Raw genomic sequence first — 11,142 nt, forward strand, 5'->3', positions numbered from 1 at the left:
TTGTAATTGACACCTTAGACTTGCATAGCTCTTATAACGGCATGTACTAGCGTAAAATCTTTCCTTCTTAGTTATTATTGATTCCCATTTCTTCTGGAGTGTCAGCCTACCTCTCATCCCTCGTGGGTGATGGATTGATGCTCGTCGACGCAATATGATCCTTGCAAACAAAACAAAATGGGCACAACTACTGCATAATAGGCAATGGTGTCATAAACTCATCATGTCACATGTTCTATTTAAATTATAGCATCTCAAACAAGAAATAAGGTAAGAAGAGTTGAATGCAGTGTAATAAAATAGTGATAGCCTAGCCGAGTGTAGCATTTTGGAGGCCGAGCTACATGTAGCTCTTTATTTTTAAACATTCAAAATTTGTATTTTAAAGTTTCAAAACAATATTGAAACAAAATTCTGGGTGTGGCCAATAACGTATGCTACAACGGTGCAAAATCTCAATACAAACTAATTTGTATTCTATGCTACACGAAATTGAGAAAATCAGAGAAATTTATAGTCTTGATATGTGCACTATTCACTATAAAATTTGTCATAATTAGTTAATTTTGTGTAGCTTAGAATATGAAATTGTTTTTATTGAGATTTTACACCATTGTAGTATACATCATTAGCTATCTACAGAATTTTGATTCGGATTTTTTGAAACTTTGAAACACGAATTCTGAGTGTACAAATAAAGGGTTACATGTAGCTCGGCTTCCGTTTGAAGTTTTCCTAGCCTATTATCTTCAGTGCGGAGATGCTAAGGAAAAGCTGACAAGATGAATGAACAACTTCATTTCCTAGCATAAACATTAGGCATGCTTCCATTTACTTAGAGAACATACTCATCAACGCAAAGAACATATATACAGTATAAGAAGACCACAGTGCATGAGATGATGAAATACGTTAATGCAAGAATAGTGGAAAAATGGTATGACTTAGCTCTAGAGCATCAACCGTGCCATAGACACACGAACAACAAAGAGATGGAAAGGGTAAATATGGAGACCTAGAATAAAGGGAAAATTAGTTCCGTACCATCAAAAGATCCAGATTTTAGAAAAATACCACTGAAAGTTTTGTGTTTGGAAACATACCATCCAAAGTTTGCTCCGTTGTAGGCTGGTACCATCACCGTAAACTCAACGTCAACTACTCCATAGAATAAAAAAGCGAATTTTGACCTGAAGAAAACACCCGAACGCACCCAGCTCAAAGAAACAACTCTGACAGACACGCACACAGCCTAGCCGGAACGGAGAAACACCACGCGACGCGCCACCCTGGGCCCTGGCGGCGTGCCTTCCAGGCTTCCAGCGACGCGCCTCCTAGCGGCGTCGCTCCTCCTCCGAATAATCCTCCACAGGGTTGCGTAGGGGCCAGAAAAACATGTTGACGATTAGAAGCAGAGCGCCGCCATGGATCAGAAGCAGATCAATGCCGCCTTGGAGCACACCGAGAGCTCCGTTCAGACGTCCATTGTCAAAGACACGAAGCGGCATGTGTTTTTGGGTGCCGCGAGGCGCGCCGGCTCTCGTGCATGCTTTCTTCCCGCCAGGAAATTTTTTCGTGAGATCGGAGCAGAGCTCATGCTTATTTTTCTTACGAAACTACACCGCGGACTTCCTACAGGATACAATCCTATATATCAAACCATCGGAAAGGAAAATTTCCATACTGTTATTCCGTCATTCCGACCCTATGAAAATCTTGAGGGAATCCTATGAATCAAAGGAGGCGTAGGACAAGGAGGGAACTCATGTTTGAAACGCATAAAGTTCTCAATGTGAAGAAAAGAAAAACTTCGGCGAAAGCTCCACATAACTCTTTGGAACAAGACCAAAAAAAAATCGTTCCAAAAAAAAATCGTTCCAAACGGAGCCTAAGCAATGAAGTTTTCTGAGTTTCCACTGCATGTACCTTTTTTCGAGCATAACCATTCTCTTCGAGAATACAAACAGCAAGCTTCTATGACGCACAAATACGCATAATAGCACTTGTTTTCGAGAGTAAAGCTGGGCATCACAACAGAAGATTACCACCCGGTGCATCGATCATATAATCAACTACAGACTGGTTCAAATATCATCAAATTAGATAGCCGGTACAGGCTTCAGTAATAATAATAATACCCTTAAACTTCAACAACCGTCTTCTGAATGTTCAAGGGGAATAGTGATGCCTCCCTTTCCTTAAATATCTCTAATGCGCTGTGTAAATGTTTCACAGCATATGGTAGGTTCATGCTAACAGTTTAGCAAACACGTTAGAAGACAGGAATAATCGTGACCAAAGAGTTTTGCATCGTCTACGTTTTCCAGTTAGAGATGAAGTCCTAACTGGCTTCGGTCTCAAACTTGAGGCAGATCCCCATGCTGAACAGCTCCTGGTAGAGCAGCTTCGCGCCGTAAGGGACCTTGATCTGCAGTATGTTCTCCGCCGACTTGCAGAACCCGCAGTAGGGACCACGGACCGTCTTGCCCCCTTCGACAGGCCTCATGATCACGTTGGCCACCCGCTCGCAACCCTGGCAGATGTGCAGCTGTGAGAGGTCACTGAGTGTGAACAGCCGTTCATGGAGGTTGGCCGTGGCACCATGGGCGAGGAGGCAGTCGCGCTCCATCTCCCCGAACTTGACACCGCCGAACCGTTTCTTGTCCACCACCGGCTGCCTCGTGAGCGGGTGAACAGGCCCGGTGTTACGGAACTTCACCTTGTCCTCAGACATGTGGGTCAGCCTCTGGTAGAAGGTTGGGCCAATGAAGACCAAGGACTGCATCCTTTCGCCATTGTGACCATTCAGAACACTCTCTCCTCCCCACCTTGAAAACCCAGCCCTGCAATGCAGTGCAATGAAACAAGCATATAGTGTCAAACAGAAGTGCACGAGAAACAGTCTCAAAATACCTAGCATGTGGCTTAGTTATGCTGTAAGTTTGTATCTTATCCTACTTGGCAGATCGCCTTGTGCATGCGTATGTTTGCGTCATGGTTACAACAGAAAATTGAAGAATTCCTCATCACACACTTACTTGTGCAATTGCTCCGTGATCACGTCGACAGATGGAGTGGTAAATGGTGTTGCGTATTTGGTCATCCCACCAAGGGCAATTCCCTTGCCCAACGCAGCCTCAAGCAGCTGACCAGGAGTCTGACGAGTTGGAAATCCGTGTGGATTTATCACAATATCTGGAACTATTCCTTGGCAAGTAAACGGGAAGTTCTCCTGAGAATCCAAGAGACCAACAACTCCTTTCTGGCCATGCATACTGGCGAACTTGTCTCCAACGCAAGGTGAGCGAGCCTGCACCAAGTATCAGATTTATAAATGACTAGATTTAACAAATGTAATAAGTGGGAGATTTTATGCAGGGTTTTAAGAACATGGAAATAATACTATACTACTCTGTATTACTGTTCGTTTGCAGGTACTAGAACAGACCAGAAATAAGAAAACAAAAAAAAACAAGGATTGATGATAAAAATATGGAAACTGCTGGGCGTCCCCCGGGGGATCTGATTCCCCAGCCCCCGGGTCCCCAGCCGTCGGATCAACCATTTTGACGGTTAGATTTGCATGTAGCAAAAAAATATCTCCGGCAGCAAAAAATCACCCCCGGCAGCAAATGACTGAAGCAAAAAACGGTTCGTTCAGAAAAGAAAAAAAAAGGCTGGGCTCGCCGGAGACCTCGCCGGAGACCTCGTCGGAGACCACGTAGCAAACATATTACGCAGATGTAGCAAAACCGCAAATAAATTGTAGCAAATTTTTTTATTCATATGTTGCAAATTCTCTAAGACATCAACGGAGACATCGCATGCAGCAACGCCGTCCGAGGTTGCAGCAACTCCGTCGGTCCAGGACAGCAACAGCACAAGCTGCTAGTAGCAACGCCCTATGCCTATGGTAGCAAAACCAAACTTATCGGATACCCGCCGGAGATTTTGTAGCAACAATTTCGTAATAAGGTAGCAAAACAGCAGAACAACTTTAGCAAAAGATTTATATTATTGTAGCATCGTCGCCAGACAAAATGTACTCCGTGATTTGGCGGGATGCACGCGGTGAAGAAGGAGGGGATGCTGGCTTGGAAGTCAACGACGCGGGGCCGGATCATGGAGCAGCGGTCGCAGCCGGAGACGGACCTCGCCGCGCGGAGGTGGTAGCCTATGGGGTCGCGGCGGCGGCGGCGCGTGGCTGGGGCGCGGCAGCCCCGAGCTCGTGCGGGAGGCCGCATGGCCGACAACGCCCCCGAGCGTGGCTGGGCGCGGTGGCGGAGTGGCTTGGGCGCGGCGGCGGAGTGGCTTGGGCGCGGCGGCGCGTGGCTGGGACGCAGCAATCTGAGCTCGTGCGGAAGGCCCCATGGCCGGCGTCCTCTGCTCCCCATCCCGATCCATTGACGACAGAAAAAAGGGGAAAGAAAAGTGGAGATGGCTGTGCGGTTGGTGGGCGGCCACGCGGGAAGGAGGATGTCCACACGATGCAGAGCATCCAACGGCTCCCGACCCGGAGGTTGTGTGGCTCGCAGCCTCCGGGGGAACACAATCATTTTCCTAAAAATATGGCAGCTGAAACATGGAAATAATACTATACTACTCTGTATTACTGTTCGTTCGCAGGTACTAGAACAGACCAGAAATAAGACAACAAAAAAAACAAGGATTGATGATAAAAATATGGCAGCTGAAGTGACCTCAGAGGCTCAGAACTCTAATCTAACTAAACACTGCAGACAATATATAATCTCCTAATTATAAAACCAAGATCATGCATAAGATGAGAAAATTTAGAATATAATAACCCATTCACACAGTTAGAATGGACGTTTAATCTATATACCATGGGCCAATGCCAATATATGTCATGTATTTTGAATGAATTACCAATCACATCATGTAAAATATATACTTGTGACGTAAACCACCGCAAAACTATTGACATAAATATTTGATCCATGGATTCGAAAGTTCAACCATGTGAGTACCAAGAATTCAGCAGACACAAATCAAATTATATTTGTGCGCATGGCTATATATCATGTTGAAGTCACATTGTAATGTCCGTATATATCATTACAATGGATGGAAAGGCACCACAGAGAACAAGAGAAACTGACTAAAGATGGGAACAAGTGAAAGGACAACATACGGTGCATGGCTAGCTATGCTTTAGCTAGACTACGAGATCCCTAATACGATTACCGCTAGGCCATAACTAGGAGGCACAAATGTCACTTTTCCAAAAAAAAAAAACGCATAATTGATACTGAAATTACATTGTAGCAGTACGACCTACAGAGGAATTTAAGTTTAAACTTCTGGATATGAAGACAACTAACCAGATAAAATATAATGACATGCAGAACTGTCTTGCAGTACTAGTGCCACCCCATGTAAAATATGGATCATGAAATAAAATGCAGAATATTTTTGTAAAAGATTATATTATTTACCTGTCTTAGAGTAACAACTGCAGAGTTCTTCCCATCATCATTAGCTGAAAGAACAACCTTCTCCACCATCCCTTTTTCAGTATGCATAAGCTTCATACTATGATCTTCACCAGATTCCGAGACTTTCCCAATGACAATGTCGCCACTCTGAAGACTTGCTCCAACATATGGTAAGCCATCAATATCCAGACTGTCAACACGTCCTTTCTTGCTTTGGGTTTTTCCAAATTCAACTTTTTCCCTGTGTTTGAGTCGTCTGGTCACCTCTTTGTTTTCTATCTGTGCTTTGTAGCTCTTGAAATGAAATGTCCGGAACATGCCACGCTCTAAAGAAGCCCTATTCAATACCAGGGAGTCTTCTTGGTTAAATCCCTGATGAATACTGACTGAAACTATTGCATTTTGGCCATTGAAAAACTCTGGTCTATTATGGTTTTTCTCACCAAGACAGTCAGACACTACAGTTTTAAACAGGGGTCTCTGTGGATAGTACAATTGATGAAAAAGGGTATCAGCCCTATACTGAGAATTTGTAGAGGAGTAGCCAATAGCCTGTTGTGATAGTTTTTCAGCTTGCATCAAAACCCTCCGAGCAGCATTGTGGTTGGCAAAGGGAATGATACCACAACTCAACCCTAGCACGAAGGAAGGGTCAAGTTCACAATGAGTGTAGTACAAAAGACCCTCTTTTTTGTCCCCAGACAAGAGATCCCTAACTCCACAGGCACATCGGATATCCTCCTCCTCTTCAACACCAATCAGCTCAATTATATTTTGGTCCATCAGTTCCCCAAATGAGTATGATCCACCTTTCGGTTTAGTGATATTTTTAAGATTCTCAACTATAAGAAGTGGTCTTAGAAGTCTCCCTGCATCAGAAAAGACACGAACTTCTTTGTGTTGCTTGTCCCTTTTGATTTCCACCTGAACAAAGTTAGACATGGAAACAAGAACCATGTTAGTAATGTCTTGTGGCACAAATGTGCTTTTACAGTTTTACATATTACAGAAAATAAGAAATGGTACATGTGAAAACCATGTTCTCATGCTTGCGGCAAAATATGGCCCAGCATCGACATATCTCAAATACAATGTCTCAACTAGTATTACCTAAATTTGGTAATTGGTGATAAACTAAAAATCATGCAAATAATGAAAAATGGAAAAAAAAAACCGCGAGAAGTATTTCATTGGCATCAAAGATCAAATGGACCAGGTACAAAAACTAACAAGCACGAGAATGTAAAATAACTAACAAGCATGCTCAGAGGTGAAAATTGGACTGTTAGGAAGAATCAGGAAATAGACAAACTGCTAACCTGTGGATCGATTTGCTTGCTACGTCTCATATTCCTTAGATGTGTAACAAACTCGCCTGGGTATGCACTCATACCAACCAAATTTCCATTCAAGAAAATCTTGTCTTTACCACCAAGCTCTTGTAAAAGAACTTCATCCAGTTTCTTCATTCCACAAGAGACAAATAAGTCAAGCAAAGACTCCCTCATCACAGAGCTAACCACAGCACTAACAGCCAGATTCTTCACAAAACCACATTTTTCACCATCCGGAGTGGACATGAAACACAGCTTTCCCCAATAGGAGGGATTCCTACAAAAATATTTCCCATGTCAGTTCACAATGGGACGAGAACTTATCTAGTGATACCACACCTTATTTGATACCATGATACCACTCTTCAAAATTTAAATTTTAAATGTCAAAAAATTCAAAACCAAAATTTTGGGTGTTCACAAGATGCGTGTCGACATACGCTGTAAACCAAATTCAAAATACCCTAAGAGTTATGTTAAAAAAAACCCTAAGAGAAACAAAAATGAGAAATCAAACATGAATAGTGTCACATAAAGACAAAAACACAAAATGCCACTATTCACATAGCATTTGTATTTTTTATTTCTCTTGGTGTATTTTAAATTTAACTGTGAAAAATCTAGAGAATGTAAACACACATCATGTCAACAGCCACAATTTTTTTCGAAATTTTTTTACACTTACAATTTAAATTTTGTGAAGTGGTATCATGGTATCATGTGAGGTGTGGTATCACTAGATATTTTCCCACAATGGGACATCTTACAGGGCATATAATATGATGCATCGCTATGTGTAAGAAAGAACAACTTACGGATATCTAGCATCTCCAGCTCCTCCCCAGTATGAAGATAATTGTCTAGTCTTCCTCAAGTCAGACATCATTTGAAGCGGATTTGCTCTCCTAAGGGTTGCAACAATCCCTGAGCACCTTGCATATAAATATGGATGGCGCCAAGAACCAGTGGAGAAGGCACGGTTCAGACCATTGGTAACAATCGTGGCATCAATATAATGATCGAGAACTTGTAAGTCACCTTCACCACACAAATGTCTCTGCATTATCTTAACCATGCGTCTCTCTGCATGCCTAAGATGTACCCAAAGTTCTCTACGAAGCAGCTGACATGCTAGATCTAGCCTCTTGTTACGGAAATCATCCTTGTTATCACATTTGCGTTGACCAGAGTAGGCCATTAGCAGACATTTCATCATGTAACCCAAGAAAAGTGCCTTGCACCTATTGTCGCCCACACCAGGAAACAGATACTTGGCAACATACCCATCAAATGAATCTTCTGGCGGAAACTTTGTTTTTCTGATGAACTTGTCAACAAGTTGGCGGGCTCTATCTCCTCCGCGGAAGCCCTTGCATTGTTCACGGGATTCTTTAATGGTTGCTGATATTATGTTGACCAAAGAAGAATCACAATCTTGTATGTCAATCATCTCAAAAGCCTCCTTGTCTGATGATACACCTAGTGCAAAAAACATTATCCATATTGGTATAGTCGCACCCAAGAAGGACAGGTTGATCACTTTGCGGAAATCGTCACCCTCTTTAGAATCAACAAGCTTAACATAGATCCTTTCTCGTTTGAGTTGAGACAAGTAACAAGCATCCCAACCCCGTTGGTTACTCACCCAAATCCTGGATAAGCATTTCTGTTCTTCGGCAATAAATGCCTACAGAGTTGAAAGCAATAAACTTTTGAGGTTAAAAAACGCTAATTTGGCACAAAGATAACATTTGTACATGACGTAAAAGAGAAAATCCTTAAAGCCATTCCAGAAAAGGGTTAATCTTAAGAAAGTTGGAAATTGGGAAATTCAGCAACCGAAATATTCTCAAGATAATTAAACTGTAATTCAGTTGTGTGTTATTTGAACAAGTCTGTATTAAATTATTCCAGACAATATCTAAGAAGCGCAATTAATTCTATACTCCTATAAACAAACCAGTTGGTGGTGATGGGTTTGATTCTACCAACCGTTGGGTTTGCTACCAACAACTGAGATGGAGATCGGATTGCTCACTATCCAGTTAATTATGTATTGTAAAAACATCCGGACATATACAGAGTTTGCCTAAACAGGCACCTCAGATTAATGAAGTAATTAGTCTTGTAAACATGTAGCATGATTGTTTTAGCCATATCAATGCACGGGATATAAAGTCCAATTTAACTGTGGTCGCAATCTTAAAAGATTTTTCTGAATTCATATGCATATGGCAGTAGCAGCCTAGCAGGATGTCTCTCATGCATCATGATTGATGTATAGAGTAGAATTCAGAGTTTCTACTAAATATATGGCATGACATATCTAAATCAAGATGCTTCCATTCAACTTTAGGAAAAGCAGGGACTTGCAGCTCCTTTAAAAGCTATATAATGTGCAATACAATGTGAAGATACAATGATTTTCGCATAAAATTAGATCAGAACATAATGAACATGATAGATCATGCAAGGCGATACCTTTTCCGTTCCCTTGATTAGAAAATATCCACCAGAATCATACTGGCACTCAGTTTCCTTAAGTTCATGCAGCCAGCACAATTTTGACTTCACCATGACAGGCAACCTGCCAATGGTGACCCATTTAGTTTCTGGAGGTAATATAACTTTCTTCTGGATATACGGATCCTTTCCGGTTTTCGATTTTTCGCTTGGCCCGAGTGAATAAACCTGATACAGTCAAAACAATAGTTTAATCAGATGGCACAATATATAATAAGATCTCAATGACATAAAATACAATATGATATCTGGACTATGGAGATTAGCTTTAACTCTGTCCACTTTTATTAAGAGATGAAAAATAGTTATTATTTTACGAAGACCGTACATGTCAAGATCCAGCTTAGAATTTTGAGAAACAGTATAATCAGTGCATGTAATGCAAACTTACAAGAGCTTTGCAGACACAGTAAGAGGAACCATAAAAGAGACATGGGTAAAGTGTCCCATGACATCCATAGCAACAAGTAAACATAAGTTTCACAGCAAGCTTAAACCCATTAAGTTTTGTAATACTTATAAAGTTTAAAATACAATCGTAGACAGTTGAGATGGATTTTAAATTTTTCTAAGAAGCCATGCATCAATCTATCATTCCTTTCTTGTAATATAGCGCAGTTACATCTACCAAATACAGTTCAGTTCTCCCACGAGCAAGGATTAAGGAGCATCCTTACCTGAACAGTCATTTCTACATTGATTTTAGAAGAATATGTCATGTTCTGGAGGCGAGCATGTACAGGCTTCAGTTTGAGTGCCTGCTCATCGAGATCACTATTATCAGCCCAAAACTCTGGCTTCCCAAGCTTCACTCTGCCAAACTTGATGGTTGCATGTCTCCAGGCACCCATCTTCTTTGAAGGATCATAATCAGGCTCAACAGTAGTTTCCCCTAGAGAATCAAAGAGCTCTTGGAGTCCATGGGAGACAAAATCATTATAGGAATTTATCTGATGACTGATTAGTCCTCTTTCACTGAAGAATGATCTTGCTGCTTCTTTACAAAACTTCTCCAGGCTTTCAACACTCATGTCAATTGGTACTTGCGCGCGTGGGACCGTAGAAGACTTGATTTCCCCTTCATCTTCCACAGGTGGTATTACTTTCAAATCCACATCCATAGGGCACTGCCCTGAATCGGCATCAGAATCAGGAGATGGCTGTTGCCCACCTTTTGCATCCTCTTTTACATGAAATTTCACTTCTACATCGGAACCCAAAACCATGAAGTCTGTGACATCAAGCTCAGTATCTGGTCCATTTGGTAACGGCTGGTCGTCCGTTTGCGGCTCCTCCATTGGTAAACCACCGGGCAGCTGCCCCTGTCAACATAAACATTGGTTTAGTTTTCACAACAGAGAGACAAAAGAAACACATATCAATACTAAAGCCCCTTACTACAATATACAAGAGAAGAGAAAACCCATCAACAAATTCATGTTAAATACATACAAATGGTCCAACCAGAGCATGACTTAAAAAAATGCATAGCTCCACAAGACATTGGGGAAGAGAAAACCCATCAACAAATTCATGTTAAATACATACAAATTGTCCAACCAGAGCATGACTTAAAAAAATGCATAGCTCCACAAGACATTGGGCACAATAAGAATCACTGAAAGAAGTCCTTAGACCATAACACCATCATCAAAAACGCTACAAGTGCAACACATCAGAAACAGCTGTTTCACCGAAACTGGGCATTTGATCACCACAAGCAAAATACATCAGCCCTTTTGTACCACTGCATATGCCCCCTGACAACCAAAATGTTATTTTAGTTTTCACAACAGAGAGAAGAAAAGAACATATAGCAGTAAAGC

The 11,142-nt window shown here is 41.6% G+C and overlaps 1 protein-coding gene across 1 annotated transcript; it reads right to left on the bottom strand.

Annotated features, from left to right (window-relative positions):
• Positions 1 to 2,341: 2,341 nt before the first annotated feature.
• On the bottom strand, positions 2,342 to 10,614 carry LOC124682981 (DNA-directed RNA polymerases IV and V subunit 2-like). The gene is made up of 7 exons (XM_047217573.1): positions 9,994 to 10,614; positions 9,275 to 9,484; positions 7,609 to 8,480; positions 6,779 to 7,070; positions 5,460 to 6,383; positions 3,039 to 3,310; positions 2,342 to 2,843 (listed from the first exon to the last, which is right to left on the bottom strand). The coding sequence occupies exons 1-7, from the start codon at positions 10,612 to 10,614 to the stop codon at positions 2,342 to 2,344; spliced, it is 3,693 nt and encodes a 1,230-aa protein (XP_047073529.1).
• Positions 10,615 to 11,142: the final 528 nt, after the last annotated feature.

This window comes from Lolium rigidum, chromosome 1, assembly GCF_022539505.1.
Source record: "Lolium rigidum isolate FL_2022 chromosome 1, APGP_CSIRO_Lrig_0.1, whole genome shotgun sequence".
Taxonomy (NCBI): domain Eukaryota; kingdom Viridiplantae; phylum Streptophyta; class Magnoliopsida; order Poales; family Poaceae; genus Lolium; species Lolium rigidum.